General features: G+C 49.9%; 1 protein-coding gene across 8 annotated transcripts in view; it reads right to left on the bottom strand.

Moving 5' to 3' along the window:
• The window catches only part of PLXNA4 (plexin A4), a 658514-nt gene that overhangs the window by 176551 nt on the left and 458420 nt on the right, over window positions 1–23543 (bottom strand). For 7 of the 8 annotated variants that reach the window (XM_065552899.1, XM_065552917.1, XM_042843227.2 and 4 more), the window contains 2 exons: window positions 12780–12903; window positions 4433–4586 (listed from right to left, as the gene is read on the bottom strand). In XM_065552899.1, coding sequence (XP_065408971.1) covers window positions 4433–4586; window positions 12780–12903 — 278 coding nt within the window. Of the gene's footprint in view, window positions 1–4432; window positions 4587–4968; window positions 5077–12779; window positions 12904–23543 lie in introns of those variants that run through there. The other variant, XR_006172811.2, reaches the window with a different exon arrangement.

Below are 23543 nucleotides of genomic sequence, written 5' to 3'. Positions count from 1 at the left end.
CTGGGTATTCCACTGTCAGGCCAAAAGTGTCTCAAGCCAGACGCCCAAAGATTGAGGCACCAAGAATCAGTGGCCACTTAAGAAAACGCTCTTATTATTTTGAATGTGTATCCCAGTAGCGCCTAGGGGCCCTAATTCAGATCAGAGGCCTGCACAGAGGTAGAGACAGTCCCTACCCCCAAAGAACCTACCATCTAAACACGGAAGACAGAGGTGGGATTGGGAAGAGACACAGGCACAAAGAGAGGAAGTGACTTGTCCAAGGTCACACAGCCTGTCAGTGGCAGAGCTGAAAATAGAGCCCAGGCCTCCTGGCACCCAGTCCAGTGCTGTGTGTGTCTGAATTGAGCTGTTTGCCTAGTTCAGATAGTAAGGTCCTGGAAACAGGGTCTGCCTTTGTGTTTTGTACAGCATTACTCACACTGTGTAGGTTAGACTAGAAGATCATAATGGTCCCTTCTGACCTTAAAATCTATGAGTCTATGAGACTTAATAAATCACAAGCTAAATAGGCCGCAGACTTTTTAATTTCATAGCTCCGTTTGTGATTTTGAAGCATTACTGAGGTGAGATATTTGTTTCATTATTTTTAATGTAAAAAGCTATTTGTTCTGATGCCGGTTGTATAATCAGATTGATGTTTAAAATAACAATAACAACAACAACAATAATAATAATGTGCACGTTTATTAAGCTATATAGCTCGCTTATACAGTACACAACACATGCACACAGACACTCCAGGTAGCGTGCTGCTGTGGGTGTGGTGCGTATGTGGATACAGATAAAAGATGAAGTGTGAATCGCGGGGTGGATACAAGTTGATTCCTGCGGACGTGGATTGGATGCAGATCCACATTTCTGTATCCGCGCGGGGCTTTAGTCATTTCAGTGTTTTGGAAAACGTTATCCAATGTAATTTTTAGCTGTATGTGTTATCACATCGTCAGGCTGTCAGCTTCCACAATGATGCGTGTGTTGGGGTGGCAGGGAAGAGACAGAGAGAGATCACATTTGGAATAGTGCATCCAATTCTGGGCACCTCAGCCCCAGAACGGATCCCTCAAATTGAAAGAATCAGAGAATCAGAGAATATTAGGGTTGGAAGAGACCTCAGGAGGTCATCTAGTCCAACCCCCTGCTCAAAGCAGGACCAACCCCAACCACTGAAGAGCAATGAAAGAACAATGAAAACTCACAAGGAAAGATTTGAGAGGATTAAATATATATGGCTTGGCCAAGCAATGACTAAGGACTGTCCCTCTAGATTTTTAAACTATAGGCATCACTGTGGTATCAGAGCATGGCATTTCCTAACCCCTGTACATTTTTGAAATTTAGACATGCTGTGGTTGAACTGGTTATGGTACTCCAAGGAGACAGCTAGGAATAATGGGCCAGATATGGAGGTCCTCACACAGGCAAACCTCCCAATGATGTCAGCAGGAGCTATGCCTGAGTACAGACCCCAGGACTAGGCCTGATAAGTAGGAATTGCGCAGAGGAAAATTTAGGTAGATTGGGCCTGACCCCTGAAGTCCTTACTTCAAGAAGCTCAGTCAGTGGGAGTAAAATCTAAGATAAGAGCACCAATACGAGGAAAGATTTCCAGGTCTCTTTTAGATGGTGGACCCTTCTCAGTGATGGGAGTCCCATATCTTGGGTCATTTAAAATCAGCCTGGGGAAAGTTTACCATTGGGAATACTCCTTCATATGCCAATGGGGGAGCTGGACTGGCGGGGGCTGGCCAGGTCTTTTCCATCTCTTCCTAATCAGAGTCTATGATAATTCAGGCCAACAAGTGAGAGGCTGGGAGCAGAGAGGAGGAGGGAGCCATGTTAGTGTGGAGCTAATCGGAATAAGGAGGACATGAACATTGAATGCTACAGCAACGATGCTTCATTCTGCAGGCTGAGGGGTCACAACATGCCCCCAGGAGGGGAGACCGGGTGGATTGCAGGATGACTGGCTGGCCTGCTGAGCGTTGTGGTGTCACAGGAATGGAAGGGCACACCTGCTCTCCATTGCTGGGGAGTCATTTTCCGGGTGAACGTTCTGCCCCCATTTATTTCCGCTGCTTGCTGCTAAAGGCTGTGAGCCTGGGCGGGATGAGTGTGCAGGGGGCATGTGTGACCCAACGGGGAGGCGGGGCTACATTCACAGGCGACAAGTGAGTGGTGTAAGTTACACTCCCTTACAGACAGGCCCTCCTTACACCTTCTCTGCTGAGGTGGGGTGAACCCAGGGACCAGCCTGCTGGGGGGACGTGCAGCACCTAGGGTGGGGGTTCTCCTGTGAACATCACACTGTGCTAAGTCCCGAAGGGGGTGCCCTCTGTGAATCCCACGCTGAGGGGAATGGGGGCACCAAGGCCGATCCCCGTGTGAATAGCATCCCCGGGGACTGGGAGGAGCTGCTGAGTTCCCCAGGGGATTGCCATGCTCAGGTGTACGTTGAGTCTTTAGGGGGTTCCCCTGGGAATACCACATTGGCAGCTCGATACTATGCTGAGGTCTCTTTCCTCTTTCTCCCACCTAATCCCATCTCTTCGCTTCCTTCCATGCTGCTCCCCTCTGAGCATGCTCTCCCAGAGCAACCTCCGTGCACCACTCTCATCCCACAGGGAACATCCACTGCTCACAGGCTGCCACCCCCCCATCCACAGCAGACACTGAGTCTCCCCTGGAGCTGACCCCTCCCCCCATTATCCAGCTCCCAAATCCACCCACTCCTTTTCTCACTCCTCATCTACCCCCGTCCTCCGTCCACTCCACTATCATTAACCCTTTCTGCCTCTCCACCAACTCCAAACCCCGCATACCTCCCAGTCGGCTCCCTTGGGCCCGTCAGCAGCGGAAGTTATGTGGGTGAAGTAACTGCAATAATTTGATGATGAAGGAGCCCATGTTTAATTCAAGGCTTTGACCTGGCTGGCTCTTCCACCTCTATTATTTTCCTCCTCACCGGAAAGATTCATTAATCAATCAGGCCAAAGCAAGTTTGACAATTCATCTCCACACGCACATGTACACACACACGCACACACACTCCTGAATACATTGTGCCACCAGCACTCGACTCTGCTGCCCATCTGCTGCCGATGGCTTTGACAGCTCTGTTAACTGCTTCATATTTAACAACTTTGCCAGTGCTCTGGGGACTGGCTGGCTCCGGGGGTTGGGAACAAGCTATGGAACCTCCCACCCCTCTCTTCAATCCACCTTCTGGCAGTCTGCACCAAGGGCTGTATTTTCAGAGGTGCAGAACGCCAGCCGTTGACGGTGATGGGAGCCGTGGGAACTCAACTTCTCTGAAAATCAGACTCTAGAAGTGCTCCTTTTTCTCCATCACTCTAGTGTCACTCCTTTCATTTGCACGTGTCTCTGAGCCAGGTCCCTAATGGACAACGGCCTATACCATTGCAATCTCCACTGACTAGCATCCTTCTTGGTACGCTAGTCAACAGCAGGCAAGGATTGAGTGGGCAGTGGAGACAGGAACTGTCTTCTGACTCCTTAGGGGCGACTGACTTACTTAGGGTGACCAGTTGTCCCAATTTTATAGGGACAGTCCCAATTTTGGGGTCTTTTTCTTATATAGGCTCCTATTACTCCCCACCCTTTATCCCGATTTTTCACACTTGCTGTCTGGTTGCCCTAGGCTTACTCCAGAATTGAAGTGCACGCGGGGAGAGCTTGTGGGCCTCCAGGGATCTTTCACTGGGACTAAATTCACCACTAGAGTTCACAAATAACACAGAGAACAAGAATGGCAGCTTCTCCCTGCACCTGCCCACCTGCCTGTGAACCAATTTAAGGCCTTGGGGGGAGCCTAGAGGGATAGGCACATCTTACAGTGTCTTGCTGGGCAACTAGGGGGAGCTAGAGCCCTACCTGCACCTGAAATATTGCGTTCAGTTCTGAGTGCCCCATTGCAGAGGGCTGCGGACAAACTGGAGACAACTGTGGGAAGAGAAACCAAATGGATTGGGGGCTGGCATGGAAGGATAAGCACATCTGGCTTGGGCAAGGGGCTATTATGGGAAAGGGACAGGGTAACAGATTGCAAATACCTGAAGGGTATAAAAGCCAGAGAGGAAGAGACTGATTTAGGGAGCTGCACGCAGAGATGTAACGAGGAGGAGTGTGATGAAATTAAGGAGGGAATCGTTCAGGCAGAATAGCTGGATAACGTACCTGACACGGAGATGTACTGGACTGGGATGCGAGCCCCATCATTTGAGATGCATAAGACTGGACTGCCAAAATGCTCGTAAATGTGCTGTTGCTACACCGGCAGCGTTAGGGCCCGTACAGACACATGCCCAGCCAATAATGTGCTGTTCTCTCAGCTGCTGTGCTCTCACCAACAGGTCGAGGGAAGCAGCGCACCCACCCCAGTGTTCACGTAGGGAAGGCCTGAGACACTCACCATTCTCCATGATGATCTGGGGCACCTCCTTGGCAGCCGGGGAGATGCACTGGATCTGGTTCCCCACCACCAAGCCGTCCATCTCGGAAAGGTCCTCGAAGGTGCAGTTGACCCCTGCTGACAACTCAGGGACGTTGTAGGTCTCCAAGACCAGCTGCAAGCAAAAGGGGGCGGGAGAGAGAGAAAGAGAGTGCTGAGCTCAGTGGCAGACAGATGAGGACAGCAAAAGAGAATTACACTGGAGAGGTTGGACAAAGAGCCTCTTGCTAGATAAAGGATCCTCCTTCAACAGAAAGCAGCGACTCTAGGGGGGGGGATGGAATGCAGATGTAAACACAAGTGGCGTGTGGCTATGCAGGGGCGGTGGCTGCTGCTTCACCGTGCAGGGTGAGTTCAAGTCGGGTCAGTGGCGTGGCGTGCTCAACATCGGTCATGCAGGTGTAATATTGGCAAGGGAGTCTTTGGACTAGGCTGTGAAGACTGGGGCTTGCTGGCCCCTTGGCACAAGGTTTCTGAGGAAGGTGACTATTACTCACAAGAGGCACTCTGCGGACTACAGAGAAACTGTAGCGCTCCAGTCTAACTCTCTACGCCTCCTCTCCTAGCATCACCAGCAGAGGGAGCTCTCTGTCACCAACAAGTTCCTGTGTATAGAGAGTCTAGTTACAGCCTTCAGTAAGCCACCAGCATCCGCTCCCTCTAGTGGGCCAGCTGAATTACTTCACCTTTACAGGCAGCTCAGAAAGGCCTGCCCCACTTGATCACTCGGTTAAAGGAGCAGCAGGCCCTGAGGTCATGATGTGTTGGGGCACTAGCATGGTAAATAAAAGGACAGGTAGACGCTCTGTCGCTGTCCGGCACTCTGGAATCCCTGACATCCACTGGCTTTGCCACTACTAAAGTGTAATGAAATAAAGAAATCGAACAGCTGGTTTCCAGGACGTTCACGTTCTCACGTGACAAAGCATCACTGGGTTTCTTGCCATTTGGAACGGAAGATCCATTTTACATGAGGTCCCGCTTATGATTCTAATTATAACTCTGCTCTCAGTTAGCTGCATCCACCCCACCACCCCCACCTGCCATGGTAACAAACCGTGGCCAAAAAATATACAGACACCAACAGCGGCAGCAGGGTACTTCCACACCAATAGCACAAGCCCCCTGCCAGTGATCTAAAGGCGTTACTCCACTTATGGTTAGTAAATACCAGAGCCTTATCCTTGCTGGGGCCAGCCATTAAAGGGAGACATGATCACATGTGCTCAGCCAATGTATTACATGCTCCCCCATTATATAAGCTAGTTCTGAGCATGAGGTCTGTGAGAATCTGAGTCTCATCTGAGACCCAATCACATGCAGCGGGAGAGAAGCTCCCAGCAAAATGGACCTCTCCCTCTGCCCATCCATGGAGCAGTAGAAGGAGAGAGCAAAAATCCCACTCATTGCCTTCCCATGGTATGTTCTCATCACCCAGTGAGATGCATTATGGGAGCTGTGTGCCTTCCCCTAAGGCATCCAGCATTAACCACCTCAGAGACAGCAAGGGTGCAGAAGAGAGGGACCATTAGTCTGATCAGTCTTACAATTCACCTGTAAATTCATTGCCTGGTTAAGGGGAGCACTTTGTTCCTGCCAAGTTATGGGAGGGGAGAAGGAGAAGCTCTGAGGCCTGGGGTGGGCTTGCCCCCGGGACAATGCTTCTATTGAATGGCTCCACCTCTGTCACTTCCTCCCTCCCATCAACGCACCCGGACCAGCAGTGGAGGGGAAGGCTGGAGCTCTCACCAGGCCGCTGCCCCAGCCAGGGAACTTGCTCACAAGTGTGTAAAATGCAGAATGCAGATTTGTCACTTCTCCGAGCACAGTCACCAAGGAAAAGGCCTGAATAACTTGGGCACAAATGTGATAAGCCTGGAGCTGCCACCAATGAACAAAAGGTCCTGCTTTGGAGCCCCTGCAGTGGGTAGAGAATGCCCCCTTCTCCAGCACCTTTCTCCTCTCACACAGTCCATGAGCAGCAGCCTAGGACTGAGCCAGACCCAGATGTGACTCCCAAGTCCCTGGGCACTTCTGCTGCCAAAGAAGAGTCAGTGTTGCCATGTGGACAATACCTTCCATAGGTCTAAGCACCGGCTGAGCAAACAGGCACATTCCCTACCCTCACGTCAGGGAAGAACTTGGCATGATCGCGGAAGAGGCTCTCCCCTAACCAGAATTGCCCAAAACTCAGTGTAGTCTCCATGACCCAATCAGTCTTTGACTTGTGCTAGGGTTTGCTGATAAACCATCTGAGATGGTGGTTACTGTGCTGTGGACACCAGTCCACTAGGAGCTGACTGAGACCCAACAACTCAGTTCATATGGGCCATCAGACAGCAAGATGCTGAGGACAACAATAGCTCTGGGCTGACTTGCACTGCCTTAGTGACTCAATCAACATAGGAGAATTCAAAGACTATTGAGAGAATTAAAAATAATAAGTTGCACTCCCAGAAGAGCAAACAATTTACAATGTCTCTGATTACTTTTGTCGTACTCCTGGGAAGGTTAAGTCACAGGAAAGGTAAGAGGCAGAAACAAAGCCGCAGGGACTGGACATACAGGCTAAAAAATAAACCTCAAACACCTTAGTCTAAATACCTGAGAGATGGCCAGCTAGTGGACCGTGAGCACTCCACTGAGCCCACAAAGAATGGGGAGCTACTGACTGGCTCAACGGAACACTGAAGGGAGATGGAGCTTTTCATTTCTAGGCTGTGAGTTCAAAGCCAGCCCAGGTCAATATGACCAGAAAGAGTTACCATGTGGCAGCTGTTCAGTAGCCTGTATGAAATAGGCCCCGGTTCAGTTCCTAGTGGGCACGTGTTCACAACACAAAAACAGCAATATAAGGGGCACTGCTGTCATCAGGTACCGTAGACAGGTTGGAAACTGAATGGGCCCTTTACAATGAACTCTCTTCTTGTCCCTAGAAAAGGCTTTTCCACAAGGAACAGTAACACTAGTTGCTCCACTGGTATAAATGTCCTGCAGTGCCAACGGCTGCCTTTAATAGCTCTCTGCCACAGGGGCCACATCTAGTGCCGAGGAAGAGAGGGGGTTGAATGGAGCAAAGCATAAACCTTGGCAGAGATGGGCTGCAAGCTGCTATTTCTAGTGTCCCCATGCCTCTGCTCTGGGGTGTTCAGTGTTGAAACCGTACCAGGCCTGGGTGCTTTGGTAGTTCAAGAAAGAGACCCTGGTCCATGAAGTGAAGGGAAATTGAAGTATATTAAATGGTCCTAGCACGCCTCTCCACCGCAGTCCTAGAAGCTGAATTCTAACACAGCCAAAGCCGATTGCCCATACTTTGCACACGGCTATAGAGTCCAATATCTTTGGTGTCTGAGGTAAAGAAGTTGGCTGCAATGGGTGAGCATTCCTCTTTGATGGATCTGTGGTTCCTCTTCAGAACTGCATTCAGCTCATCGCAATGAACTGGAGAAAGTTCCTAACCTTTTGTAACTATTGTTCTTTGAGATGTGCTGCATAAATCCATTCCACTCGTGGTGTGCGCCACCCCACGCAGAGTCATGGGAAATTTTCCCCTCAGTGGTACCTGTCGGGGAAGCTCGAGTGCCCTCTGGTGCCATGTGCCCATGCATGCTGGTGTAAAGGGCCCAGCCGTCCCTGAGCTCCCTCAGTTCCTTCTTGCTGGACAACTTAGATGCAGAGGGGTAGGAAGGTCGGCGGTGGAATGGACACATGAAACACATCTCCAAGAACAACAGTTATGTAAGATTAGTTACTCATTTTTCTTCTCTAAGTGATTGGTCATGTGCATTCCACTGGACGTGACTCATAAAGTAGGAGGAGGGAAAGGCGCTCATGCACACAGACTGGAGTAAAACTCATCAAAATGTAGCCTCATCTCTGGAGTACCAAATAATGCCATAATGGGATGCGAAGGTGTGAAGGCCACTCTACAGATCTCCTGGATAGGGACTTGTGCAAGGAACGCCGCCGAGGCCGCTTGCGATCTTGTGGGATGTACCATCACTTTGCTTGGCAGGGAAATACCTGCTGAATCCCACACAAATGTAGGAAGTTATCCAAGATGGAATTCTTTGTGAAGAGACCAGGAAATCCTTCATTCTGTCTGTTATGGTCTTGAACAATTGAGTTGACAAACAAAATTGTTTAGTCATGTCTATGTAGAATGCCAGCACCTTTCTGACATCTCATGTGTGCTGACGTTGCTCCTCTCTATTGGCATGTGGCTTTGGTAAGTAAATTGACTGGTTAATTTGAAAATTAGATACCACTTTGGAGAGAAATTTTGGATGAGGGTACAAGTACACTTAATCCTTAAAAAAGATTGTACAGGGCGGTTTGAATGTCAGAGCACACAGTTCAGAGATAGGTGCAGTAAGAAACATGTTGTTAGAAGCTAAAATGGTGACCCCATGATCTTCAAAATTAGGTTCAAGTCCCAGGGTGGGACAGGTTCCTTTATTTGAGGGTACAACCTTTCCGGGCCCTTCACATATCTGATTGTCATATCATTAGAGCATATAGAATAGTTATCCACATGAGTCTGAAAAGCTGATATTGCTGCCAGGTGGACCTTGATAGAAGATATTACCAACGCTTGCTATTTTAGGTGCAATAGATAGTCCAGGATATGCTGGATAGAGGACTGCATTGGCTAGGCTCCAGACTGACAAGACCAAACAGAAAAATGCTTCCATATTGACATGTAAGCAGCTCTGCTAGAAGGCTTTGTACTATTTAACAAGACATAGTGAACTTGCTCCGAGCAAGACTCCTCTCTAGAAGTTAGCCATGGAGCCTGCAGGCCGTTAAATGAAGGGCCCATGGTTTAGGGTGGTGCAGTCAACCATGATCTTGGGAGATCAAGTCCAGGTGCAACAGGAGCGAAATTGGAGCCTACACTGACAGATCCAGTAAAGTGGAAAACTAGTGCTGTCAAGGCCATGCTGGGGCTATTAATATAATCCAGGCCTGGTCCACTTGATCATTAACGTAAAAACTGGGTCAGACCAAAGGTCCATCTAGCCCAGTATCCTGTCTACCAACAGTGGCCAATGCCAGGTGCCTCAGAGGGAGTGAACCTAACAGGTAATCTCTCTCCTGCCATCCATCTCCACCCTCTGACAAACAGAGTCTAGAGACACCATTCCTTACCCATCGTGACTAATAGCCATTAATGGACTTAACCACCATGAATTTATCCAGTTCTCTTTTAAACACTGTTATAGTCCTAGCCTTCACAACCTCCTCAGGTAAGGCGTTCCACAAGTTGACCATGTGCTGTGTGAAGAAGAACTTCCTTTTATTGGTTTTAAACCTGCTGCCTATTAGTTTCATTTGGTGACCCCTAGTTCTTGTATTATGGGAATAAGTAAATAACTTTTCCTTATCTACTTTCTCCACATCACTCATAATTTTATATACCTCTATCATATCCCAGGTTAGTCTCCTCTTTTCCAAGCTGAAAAGTCCTAGCCTTTTTAATGTCTCCTCATATAGGACCCGTTCCAAACCCCTAATCATTTTAGTTGCCATTCTCTGAACCTTTTCTAATGCCAGTATATCTTTTTTGAGATGAGGAGACCACATCTGTACGCAGTATTCAAGATGCGGGCGTACCATTGATTTATATAACGGCAATAATATATTCTCCATCTTATTCTCTATCCCCTTTTTAATGATTTCTAACATCCTGTTTGCTTTTTTGACTGCCTTTGCACACTGCGTGGACATCTTCAGAGAATTATCCACGATGACTCCAAGATCTTTTTCCTGATTTGTTGTAGCTAAATTAGCCCCCATCATATTGTATGTATAGTTGGGGTTATTTTTTCCAATGTGCATTACTTCACATTTAACCACATTAAATTTCATTTGCCATTTTGTTGCCCAATCACTTAGTTTTGTGAGATCTTTTTGAAGTTCTTCACAGTCTGCTTTGGTCTTAACTATCTTGAACAGTTTAGTATCATTCTTAGCACTCTGTGTATGAGTGGGATTGGGGGAAAAGCGTAGTAGAACTTTTTCATCCACGGTAGCAGGAAAGTGTCTGTGATGAATCAGGACTGTGGCCTTGCAGGGAGAAAAATTATTGGCATTTCCTGTTGTCCTTGGTTGCAAAAGGTCTATCTGGGGAGTCCCCCACTGCTGAAAAATGCATCTGGCAACATCCAGGTGGGAAGACTACTCATGGTGACTCGTAAATGATCTGCTTAGGCGGTCCACCAGCTCATTGTGCACCCTGGAAGGCCTCAAGGTAGATTGAATTGGCAATGCAAAAGTTCCATAGATGAACTGCTTCCTGCAAAGCAGGGAAGAGTGAGCTCCTCCTGGCCTGTTGAGGTAAAACATGGCTACCATGTTGTCTGGGAGAACAAACAGGCTTTTTCCCTTGATGCGCAGTAGGAAGGTCTGACAGGCTAGGCAGACAGCCCTTAGCTTCCTGACTTTGATATGAAGAGAGAGAGATCCCTTGAGGACCCCAAACCTTGAGTTCAGAGAGGGCCCAGGTGAGCCCCACAATGCCAGGGCAGATGCATCCATCACCAGTGTCTGCGAAGGCTGATGGGAATGCCCACACAAACATTGAGTGAATCAGGCCACCAATCTAGCGAAGTGAGAACCCGCAAGGGCACAGTGAGTACAGTGTTCAGATGGTGCCAAGGAGCTGCTGACAGGCCGAAAGGCAGCACAGTGAACTAGTAATGAAAGCGCGTTAGTATGAACCCAAAAAACTTTCTGTGACCTTGATAAACTGCCACATGAAAGTAGGTGTCTCTTAAATCAAGGGCAGTGTATCAATCTCCAGGATCCAGGGAGGGAATTATGGAAGCCAGGGTGACCATGCGAAACTTTATCCCACACCTCTCCAAGGACACAGAACAGGAACGTCTCATGTATGACCTGGAAACAGTGGGGAAACCCCACAGATTCCAAAAAAGCCACTGGATAGGTGATGGCAGTGACCCCTGGCCACCCACTCGACGGCACTCCCACCGAAGGTTCCCTATCAGGGTAGTAGTCCCTTGGCAGAGAGTAGCAAGAGTGGCTCCGAGAGTGGGAAACAGGAGCCTATCTCCGATTCAAAGGACCAAGGAGAGGCCACTCCCAACAGTGCCAGAGACCGATGCCTCATCAAAGAAGGACGCAGTGCAGCCAACATTTCAGACTCCCCCTTCAGCGGTACCGATGGACATGCAGTTTGAGACAACTGATGCTGACATAGCATTGAGTGCTGCACCAATGTTGCTGGTGCCCCTCTGTCTGCGGGTACTGAGCGGAGCGGTCTCCTGCACCGCCAGACATACCAGCACTGAAAGGCTCAGAATGTCTCTCTCCACTGGGGCCGGTACTGAGATGGTCTCGGGACGTTGCAGTTGCGCAGATGCACAAGATGCTCCCTCAAGCCCCAGACTCGATGATGCCTGCCTTGGTGCCGGAGTCAACAGTGCCACAGAAGAGGAGTGCTTGGGTTTCTGCTGCACTCGACTCTTATTCCCACGCTTCTCTGTCTTTCTTTGTCTGAGGCGTAAGGACTTTGCAGATTTGGTAATGATCCTGAATACTAGCTTCCCCGAAACACTTCAAGTAACTTGAGTGTGGGTCACTCACGGGCATTGGCCTCGTGCAAGAGATGCAGGGCTTGAAGCCCAGTGAGTGAGGGACCCCTTGGTACTGACTAACGAAAAAAGCCCCCGACTGGGGACCAAAACAGAAAATGTACACTGTATTAACTAAGACGCCATGAATCTAGAAACCTATCTGCAATTGATTTACAATGAACACACTGAAAGCACCTGCTAAGGTAAGCCAAGCAATTCCAATGACTGCCACAGGCAGCTAGAAGGAACTGAGAGGTTTCGGGGGTGGCTGGGCCCTTTATATTGGCACACAGTGGCACGCAGCAACAGAGGGTGCTCAAGCCGCCCCATTGGGTACCACGGAGAGAAACATTTCTGACGACTGTGCACGGGGCATGCACACACCATGAGTGGAATGCACATGTGCAAGCACTCGAATGAGAAAAACCCCCTCCATGTTCCTAATCGGGAACAATCAAAGTGGAGAGCCTCCTCCCTGGGTGAGACCCCAGTGTATGTCAAGGAGCACCCAGGGAGACAGTGAGTTCTATGTAGACATCCAGCCAGACCAAGTATATCCAATAAAGCTGCTAGTGCTTCGCACTGAGCCTGAGTGTGTCAATGAAAGGTTACGGGTAACCAGGGACATAATACTGGCAATGAGGGTGAGACCTCTTTAGGCTTCCCTGGAAGGAGGAGACACTGTGGAGATGAGGGTCACTCCTGCTTACCAGCACGTTGTACTGGGAGACGGAGATGTTGTTGGGATGCACGGTGAGCCGGACACACTGCTTCATCTCCGAAGCGAATCTCCGAGGCTCGCTGGAGCGCTCGCACCGTTCCTTCCGGGTGCACCTGAGGAAAAGGGAACACACAGAGCCAGAGATTAACGACAAAGCCGTGTGGCACGGCAAGTGATTGCCATGGGACACAAGAAGAGAATCTGTGCCACGGGGGCTGCCACCGGCCAAAGGAGAAGGGGGTCAGTGCCATCCCCCCTTCACCACAGCCTCACAGGATCATCTGACTGTGTCTCACCAGATTCTGCGGGGCTGGCAGTTAGCAGTGCACAGCAGCCATTTTGGCTAGGAAGTGCAGCCCATATCCAATCAAAACTACAGGGGGAGTTTTAAGTGGGTAGAATCACAGCACGTGCAGTGCACTTCACTGGGGGGTTATCTGAGCCTTGGGCTAAAAGCATCTGGTGCCTTCAGAATGCAGCACCTGTTCTGAGGGATGACGTAGCCACAAAGTGAGGCTAGACAATGCTGTGTTGCAGGAGGTGTGTAGAGAGGATCCAAGCCCAGCCCTAGGAAAAGGATGGACAGCTCTGGAGACAGGTCCTCTACTTAGGGACAGAGCAGTGCAAGCTTCCCTCACTATGCAACCCTACCTCCCTCAGCCCCGATCTCTGGCAGAGAGAGGGCTGCCCAGTCTGCATGGCACATTTCATTCTTAGCCTCTCTGTCCATTAGTACCTCTTCTGTTGGTGACTTTTGGGATGTGGATACCTGTCCATTGGACTGAATCCTCCACCTCAGTTCCCACTGGCCCCTGGTAGCCTTCGGAGGGTAACAGCTTTGCGTCAAAAACAGCCGGGTGACCAAGCGGTTAAAGATCACATGCCCCTTTACCAGCTAGGCTATGGGACACCAGATCAGGACTGGACAGAATATGGGGTACCAGTGGCTGCAGCAGTCACCTTGCATGCAAGGTGCATTCCCTTTGCTCAGGTCACTGCACCTAGGTAGCGCTTGGGAACAAGAGGTTGCTGCAGGCAGGAGAAATCATCTGGGAGTTGGAAATCCTAGGGTACTTCCCTCACCATGGAATAAAGAATCCTCCAAGAGGAACATAAGAACGGCCATACTGGGTCAGACCAATGGTTCATCTAGCCCAATATCCTGTCTTCCAACAGTGGCCAATGGCAGATGATTCAGACGGAATTAACAAAACGGAAATGTATCGAGTGATCCATCCCCTGTCGTCCAGTCCCAGCTTCTGGCAGTCAGAGGTGTAGGGACACTCAGAGCATGGGGTTGCATCCCTGAGCATCTTGGCTAATAGCCATTAATGGACCTGTCCTCCATCAACTTCTCTAATTCTTTTTTGAACCCAGTTATACTTTTGGCCTTCACAACATATGCTGGCAACGAGTTCCACAGGTTGACTGTGCGTTGTGTGATGAAATACTTCCTTTTGTTTGTTTTAAACCTACTGCCTATTCATTTCATTGGGTGACTCCCTGTTATTGTGTGAAGGGGTAAATAACACTTCCCTATTCACTGTCTCCACACCAGTCATCATTCTATAGACCTCTATCATACCCGCCCCCCCCATCATCTTCTATCTAAACTGAACAGTCCCAGTCTTTTTAATCTCTCCTCACATGGAAGCTGTTCCATATCTCTAATCATTTTTGTTGCCCTTCTCTGTACTTTTTCCAAAACTACTGTATCTTTTTTGAGACGGGGTGACCAGAACTGCATGCAGTAGTCAAGGTGTGGGTGTACCGTGGATTTATACAGAGGTATTATGATATTTTCTGTCTTATTATCGATATCTTTCCTAATGGTTCCTTACATTCTATTTGCTTTTTTTTGACTGCTGCTGCACATTGAGTGGATGTTTTCAGAGAACTCTCCACAATGACTCCAAGATCTCTTTTCTGAGTGGCAACAGCTAATTGAGACCCCATCATTTTGTATGGATGGTTGGGATTATGCATTACTTTTCACTTATCAACACTGAATTTCATCTGCCATTTTGTTGCCCGGTCACTCAGTTTTGTGAGATCCCTTTGTAACTCTTCGCAGTCAGCTTTGGATTTAACTCTCTTGAGTAATTTTGTATAGTCTGAAAACTTTATCACCTCACTGATTACCCCTTTTTCCAGACCATTTATGAATATGTTGAACAGCGTCGGTCCCAATACAGATCCCTGGGGGACTCTGCTATTTATGTCTCTCCACTGTGATACCTGACTGTTTATTCCTACTCTTTGTTTCCCATCTTTTAACCTGGAAAAGGACATAAGGGATTCCCAACTTTCCCTCGCTCACTAGCTGTCCGGAGGCAATTCACTGAGGACGCAGTTTTCATAAGTGGCCACTGATTTTGAGGCTCAGAGATTCTCAGAGATGCTAAACAGCCACGATTCTAGTCAAACTCAATGGCAGCTGTGAATGCACTGGGGAAAGCCAGCCCTAAGTGTCCCAATTACGCACCCCAAATCAACAGCCACTTTGGAAAATGTTTGCTCTAACACATTTGGGTCTCAGTTTCCCCATCCATAAAATGGGGCTAATAATATTCACCTCATAATATTTGGGGGGAGGGATAGCTCAGTGGTTTGAGCATTGGCCTGCTAAACCCAGGGTTGTGAGTTCAATCCATGAGGGGGCCATTTAGGGATCTGGGGCAAAAATCTGTCTGGGGATTGCTCCTGCTTTGAGCAGGGGGTTGGACTAGATGACCTCCTGAGGTCCCTTCCAACCCTGATATTCTATGATTCTATGATTTCTATGACCTCTCTCCCTCCCAGAGGCTGTGAGGATGGAGTAAGGGTCGGACACTACTTTGAAAGTGTAAAGTGTTCCAGGGGTGCTAATATTATCTGTGCTGTTTTATATTGTCTCGGATCATCTCGGGAGGGCCCCGTGAACATGGGACTAGAATATGAATGGCTAGGCTTGAGACGATTTCCATCCAAATCTTTTTTCAACCAGCATGAAAAATACAGGCTCCATGCTGGTTGCCCGTCACATTCAGCGAGAGGAAGATGTCTGCCGAGAAACCCACAGGGTTAATATAACAGGACAGCTCCAACTGCATGCCAATTACCTTTTGCCATTAAGCTAATGGTATGAATTTGCAAAGGTTGTTTCAATGGATTGTATTAATAGCAGCAATATTGCTTCCATTCAAGTCTGCTCAGAAGATTAAGTGTGGGTGTTAAATTGTTCACCTACTTCCAAACTTGTGTGCAAGGGGAGGGACTGAGAAGTATCTGTACGAAGACGCCTCACTCTTTGGAGCAGGGATGGTTTCTTATTAGGTGCATGTACAGCCCCTAGCATAATGGGACTCTGGTCTTCGAATGAGCTCTCTTGGTGCTGCTGCATGACCAATTATCTCAATTAAATAATCAGAATATTATACAGCAGAATGCAGCTGCCAGGTATGAACTAGAGATGGGTCCAACCCCCCTGAGCATGTCTGAGATTTGGGGCAGCCTAGGTGGGCATCCAAACTTTGGCCCCGGGCTTCTTTCCTGTCACCGAGCCTGGATGAGACAAGAATCATCATTCAAAGCCTAAACCGCTGATTGGGGGAAAGTTTCTCACTTCCTGGGTTGGGCTGGAAGTGTAGGAACTGGAGATCTCAGCTACTCTCATGAGATTTGCAGCCTGAGTTAGCAGATCGGGAACGTGACAGCGGCACACTATCTTTGTGCTCGTATAATATACCCCCTTCTTGCTAGGAGCCAATGTCTCATTAGTCTTCTTTACTGCTGCTGCAAGCTGGATGGGGAATTTTAAATGCTGGGTCTCCAGAGGGCTGGAAGGATAGAATGCTAACTGCTCTGAATACCACAAGTCAGCCCTCTCCGAGGGAATGCCAGTGGGAAATGAGGATGAGAGATTTCTGCACGCCACTCTTACAGCAGAAAATGGACACAAAACACTGGAGGAAAAGTGACATGAGGAGACTGGGAATAGCCCAGCAGGGCCGGCCTTACGGGTGGGTAACGTGGGCAGCTGCCCAGGGCGCTGTGGTTAGTGGTGGCACCATGATCAAGAGGCAAGGAGCGTGGCAGGCATAGGGTGCAAGGTCGCAGAAGGGAGCTTGAGGCAATTGGGTGTGGGGGGAGGCCAGCAGGGCCTAGGGGCAATGGGGGAGGGGAGCCTGGGAAGGCAGGAGGGAACAGGGGCAATGGGGAGCCCAGAGAGGCAGTGGGGGCTGGGAGGATGGGTGCGGGGCTGGGAGAGGCAGTGGAGGCCGGGGGAAGGGATGGGGGGATGGGTGGGGAGCCGAGGGAGGCAGCAGGGGCCAGGGGCAATGGGGAGGTGGGTGAGGAGCCTGGCGAGGCAGATGGGTGAGAGGCCGGAAGAAGTAGCAGAGGCTGGGGGGATGGGTGAGGGGCCAGGAGAAGCAGCGGAGGCTGGGGTGATGGGGGGCTGGGTGGGGAGCCCAGGTAGGCAATGGGGGTCGGGAGAAGCAGCGGAGGCCGGGGCGATGGGGGGCTGGGTCAGGAGCCCAGGGAGGCAATGGGGGCCAGGGCAATGGGGGGATGGGTGGGGTGGGGAGCGCAGGGTGCCAGTGGGGGCAACAGGCGATGTGGTGCCGGGGAAGGCAGGAAGCCCAGAATGAAAGGCTACTGGCCTGATGTCAAAAAACTGATGCAAGAGTTATTTGAGGGATATACACACCTCATGGCCAAATCCTCTCATTACAGGACTAATGACATGCCCTGCTTTGCTGAAGTCAGTCAGACAGACACGTAGGCCCAGATCCTCAAAGGTATTTAGATGCCGAGCTCCTGTTGATTTCAGTAGGAGCAAGGCACCTAAATACCTTTGGGGATCTGGGCCCTGATCAGAATTCTGGTGACTGTAGCCAAAAATGTGTTTCAGCTCTCAGTCAGACTGCACCTTTCCTCCCACTGAGCAGCATGACCCCATGTAAGAGACTTCCAAGGGGAACTGGTGAGACAGCGTGGTCCAGGACAGTGGTGCTCAAACTTTTCCTCTCGCGCCCCCCCCTTATCAGTAATAGAATCTGTCCGTCCCCTCGTCCCCCCATTACTGCACGGTTGGCTCAGCAGCGGAGCTTGGGATGAAGGCAGAGCTGGGGATGAGGAGCTGGGGCTTGCGCCAGGGCTGGTCTGGGAGCAGAGAGGGAATGAGGGCAGAGCTGGGGTGGGGGCAGGCAGAGCAGGGGGAGGAGTGGAGCTGCAGCTGGGGTTGGAACCGGGCTGGGGGTGGAGCTGGGCTGGGGGCAGAGTGGAGCTGAAGCTGGGGGTGGAGCTGGGTTGGGAGCAGAGCAAGGGGCCAAATAGATCTGCGGCTGGGAGTGGGGACAGAGCAGGGCTGGGTGGCGCTGTTGCTCCCTCCCCACCCCCTGTGGGCGCTGGTCCAGGCACCACTATGCACCCCCCCCAAACGTTCCTCTGCACCCCCTAGAGGGCGTGTCCCACAGTTTGGGGACCACTGGTCTAGGGCATTGAACTGGGACTCAGGAAACAGACTAGGGACCGAATGGCTAGGTAGCAGTTCTGCAGAAAAGGACCTAGGGGTCACAGTGGACGAGAAGCTGGATATGAGTCAACAGTGTGCTCTTGTTGCCAAGAAGGCTAACGGCATTTTGGGCTGTATAAGTAGGGGCATTGCCAGCAGATCGAGGAACGTGATCGTTCCCCTTTATTCGACATTGGTGAGGCCTCATCTGGAATACTGTGTCCAGTTTTGGGCCCCACACTACAAGAAGGATGTGGAAAAATTGGAAAGAGTCCAGCAGAGGGCAACAAAAATGATTAGGGGTCTGGAGCACATGACTTATGAGGAGAGGCTGAGGGAACTGGGATTGTTTAGTCTCCAAAAGAGAAGAATGAGGGGGGATTTGATAGCAGCCTTCAACTACCTGAAGGGGGGTTCCAAAGAGGATGGAGCTCGACTGTTCTCAGTGGTGGCAGATGACAGAACAAGGAGCAATGGTCTCAAGTTGCAGTGTGGGAGGTCCAGGTTGGATATTAGGAAACACTATTTCACTAGGAGGGTGGTGAAGCACTGGAATCCGTTACCTATGGAGGTGGTGGAGTCTCCTTCCTCGGAGGTTTTTAAGGCCCGGCTTGACAAAGCCCTGGCTGGGATGATTTAGTTGGGAATTGGTCCTGCTTTGAGCAGGGGGTTGGACTAGATGACCTCTTGAGGTCCCTTCCAACCCTGATATTCTATGATTCTATGAAACCCAGGAGCTATTCCCAGCTCTGCCACTCACCTGCTGTGTGACCCTCCCCTTTGTCTCCTGTTCCACCCTATGCCAGTCATGTCTATTTAGACTGTAAGCCTTTCAGGACAAGGACTGGCTCTCAGTAAATGTTTGTACAACAAGGCTCTGATCTCAGCTGGGATCTCAAGTGCTGCTGTAATATAAATAATTATTCCAGCCAATGAACTATGTTAATATAATGTCAAGGTTGCAAAGTCAAGCACTCAAGAGTTAGGAGATGCCACAATTGGGTTCCCTCTGCACCCTTAATTTGCACCCCTCCGCCCCCCCCGTGCACATGCATTATGATACAGCCTTTCATTGCGTGGTCACGTACTACTTTTCCCCACACAGTCTTAATTTTACCATTTCTTAACACGTGAGTGCTGGATTCTGCAGCCTTAACATTTTATTTATTTGCTTTTAAAATGTAATTTCCTAATTTAAAAACAATGCAACAATGTGACCAAACAGAAATTATATCCAATGGAGCCATAGTGATCCCCAGCTTGGGTCACCAGCAGGGTTCAGCCCATTAGATCAACAGCACAGACCTCTACCACAGGAGCTAACAAAGGAACTGATAGCAGTTGCAGGTTACCCTTACGTGGACAGGCCACTAGAGGAAGATGAGACACAACGTATGCCAGAAAATTTCACAGCTCTTTACTGACGGCAGAGGAATGGTGAGACTCGGACTCCTGGGTTCAGTTCCAGGTTCTGGAGGGGAATGTGCTTTAGTAGTTATAGACAATTCTGCTGCAGCTCCTATCTGCCCCACCTTGGCTCCGGCCCTGTATCCTCGCTCCTGTCCCCATCCACTCCTTGATTCCTGCTTTACTCTTCCTATTCTCCCATTCCGCTGCATTCCAGTCAGGCAGCTTTCTCCTTCTGCTCCTCCACCCTTCCTGGGTGCCAGCAGAGGGAGCATTGAGAGAACAGGAGAGACTGCCTCTTTGCTCTCGGTATATGTGCCCGACACCATAGACAAATCTGGCTGGTGGAAGGAACAATTGCAGAGAAAGTCCTGCTCACACCCTGAATCCCTAGGCTGGAGCATGCCCAGTGCAGATGGAATCTTCAGCAAATTTAGGGGCCAAACTCTAACAAGTCTCTACTGAGAATGTGCAATCAAGTTTTTTTTTTTTTTAAGGCTGGTAACGTGTCCAAATTTGGGTGGATTTTCATGGGGCAGCAAAAGGCACAGCCCTGACAAAAGGCAAACCCCATGCCAAGTTTCAAGTGCCTGGGTCAAAGCAGAGAGGTGCTAAAGCATTTTCCCCTAATCTCATTCTCAGAAATGGCCGAACCGTTTTAGCTGAAATTTAAAAATACTGAAATAAAAGAATCAGCCCGAGGCAATACCCGGCATGGAAAATTTCAGCCAAAATTATTTCAGTTTGGCAAAGTTATAAACAACTGAAAACAGGGTCTTATAATGGGAACTGTCAGCCAACCTTAACTATAGGCATCACTACCAGCTACACATATGTTAAGGGTTGTTGAAATATATGTCCACTATCAAAATGTGAGTCACATGAAAGAATTACCGCCCGTCTAAACAGCTGAGCTATTTGAGACAAGTGGACTGAATAGATTAAAAACCAACCACTGATACGACTTCTCTGATAAGACCCTGCATAGCCCCTGAACCTCATAATGTTTCCTTGACTGCTGTATTCCCTTACCCAGTGCATCTGATGCCTTCTTTATTACTGCGTATCCAGGAAAATAACCTGTGCTGCCAACAACTCTGTTTCCCTGTAATAAAACATCAGTAACTCTAAAATATCAGGTCTGTCAATACACGGGGATCCTTTCCCACTGCTGTATAATCTAATTCAGTGCTGTTCACACTGTAATTAGCTTGGGCATTGCTTCTACCCAATGGCATCGCATTACACTTAAGACATATAACATGTCCTATTCCACCCTTGAGCCCATTCTCATAAGATTATGGTGTAAAAGAGCCGCTTCCCTCTGTGCTTTAACCACTCCTGCTACCTCAGTATCGGCTGCACATTTAACAAACAAACATGTCCTGGCTCTGTTTAACTGATCAGTACAAAGATTAAGGAATCTGATCCCAGCCCAGAGCTGGGTGGAATCAGATTTCTTAATACGGAATCCCATTTCCTCACCCGCTTCCATGAAGAACAAATGGTGTTAACTCCAACCCTCCGGGCTCTACCCATTGATCGATTATTTTAATAATATGAAATTTATACTTTGCACTTGTACAGCATCTGGTCCACGGATCTCAAAGGGCTTTGTTCAGAGCCAATTAATCGTCACACGACACCCCTGCGAGGTTGATATTATTCCCATTGTTACAGATGGGAAATGGAGGCACAGAGAGAGGAAATGACTTGTACAAGGTCACACAGCAAGTCTGTGGCAGAGGCAGGAACAGAACCCATTGCTCCTGAAACCAAGGATGAGGTGAAGGCACTGCACTGGGACTCAGGAGATCAGGGTTCACTTCCCAGCTCTTCCTGAGACGCCATTTGGGACTTTGGGCAAGTCACATGATCTCTCTGGCCCAGGTTGTGAGACCCTTACTCTCAGTGAGTAGTGAATTCAATGGGATTACTTGCGGAGTAAGGGTCTATTCAACGTTAGCAAAAGGTTCACAGTTTGACCCTATGTCTGTGCTGCAGAAAAAACCCATTGCAGCAAGTCTCAGAGCACGGGTTAACTGACTTGGGCTCGTGGGGCTCACCCACGCATTAGGGTTGCCAACCCCCCCGGATTGGCCAGGAGTCTCCCGGAATTGATCTCCCAGTGGCTACTGAAAACAATCTGGAAGATCTTAATAGGCCACTCAAAGAATGGTCAGTGGCACAGTGTGGCTAAGGCAGGCTCCCTACCTGCCCTGGCTCCACGCAGCTCCCCCAGCCCAGAGCTCGCATCCTCTCCCGCACCCCAACCACCTGCCCCAGCCCGGTGAAAGTGAGTGAGGGTGGGGGAGAGCGAGCGATGAAGGGGGGGGGATGGAGTGAATGGGGGCGGGGCCTCAGAGAAGGGGTGGGGCAGGGCGGGGCCTCAGGGCAGGGGCGGGGCACGTGTCTTTGGGTTTCTGCGATTAGACAGTTGGCAACACTCCTCATGCTATGAGTGTAGACATTCCTCCTTGGTCAGGGGCCTGGGTCTCTGAAACCTGCCAACGGGGGGTGGGTCTAGACCCCAGTCTCTCACCCCAATGGTATCATCTACACTGGTATTTTTAGCTCTGCACTGCAAGCACCATAAGCCTGAGTCAGTTGAGACTCGGTGCTGCTGGATTTTCTTGCAGTGTAGACGTACCCTAAGTTTCGCCATTCCCCACGTGTAGAACAGGAATAGTAATACTTCCCTTCTCTCACTCTGTCACTGTCTTGTCTGTTTATATTGCAAGCTCTTTGGGGCAGGTCTGTCACTCTGTCTGTGCAGCCCCCAGCACAATGGGGCCCTGATCTCAGCCAGAGCCTCTAGGTGCTACCGTAATACCAGTAATACCCAGCACCCTGAATCACCCATTTTAATAATAATAATAATTATTATTATTATAATCATGGGTCACAAGCTGTCTGAACCCACTCCGCTCCCAGCCCACAACTGCCTCCCTCCAGCTTAGAGCCGGTGGGGACTAAAGCTGGCAAGGTCAGGGTTCCCACGGTGCCCAGTCTGGGGATGTCCGTTTTAGTAGTGAACATGTCCTGAAAGGGCAGGGGGGAGTTCTCATTGCCCTGGCCACAGAGGAGGGGACGTTCTGGCTACTCAGGCCAGGGAGGGGAGGGGGAGCTGTGGGGCAGGTAGCACTGCGTTCCCAGGCCAGGGAGGGGAGGGGGAGCTGTGGGGAGGAAGTGGGCTCTGCTTATCCATGCCAGAGACATTTGCTTATTTGTCCCGCGTCCCGACCTACCTTCGGTCGGGACACGAATTGTCCCAATATTTTGCCTCCGCTCACAGGCTCGCGCCCCCCTGCCCCCTCCCGCCCTGACTCCGCCCCTTCATTCCCTCATTGGATCCCTCCCCAAATCCCCTCCCTGGACCCGTCTCCAACCCCACCCCCTCAGTGCCCCATTGGATCCCTCCTCAAATCCCCGCCCTGGCCCCGCCTCTTCCCCAAGCACGCCACATTCCTCCCCCCCCCCCCCCCCAGGCTTGCGCTGATCAGCTGTATGGCGGCGCAAGCGCTGGAGGGAGGGAGGAGGTGGAGACAAAGCGGAGGCAAGCTGTTGGGGGGGGGGCCGGGGTGTGGAGCTCCGCCACCAGCTTTTTTTTTTTTTGCTCCGCCCTCCATCTCCTCCCAACCCCCCGCATCCCAATATTTCACCTGCGTGATCTGGTCACCCTAATACCAACTCTAATGAGACTAATCAATTAAGGTGGACTATTATCAGCTCATTCCCTCTTCTCTCATCCCATCATCCTTGCTCTCAATCCTGGCCCCTGCCCTCCACCCTGTGTCAGTCACACTCACTTACTCACTGCACCTTGGAGTCATCTCTCTTTCTCTCTCT

This window comes from Chrysemys picta, chromosome 1 (assembly GCF_011386835.1).
Source record: "Chrysemys picta bellii isolate R12L10 chromosome 1, ASM1138683v2, whole genome shotgun sequence".
In the NCBI taxonomy this organism is placed as follows: Eukaryota; Metazoa; Chordata; order Testudines; family Emydidae; genus Chrysemys; species Chrysemys picta.
The sequence above is the reverse complement of the archived record's forward strand: the minus strand, read 5'-3'. Positions and strand labels throughout refer to the sequence as shown.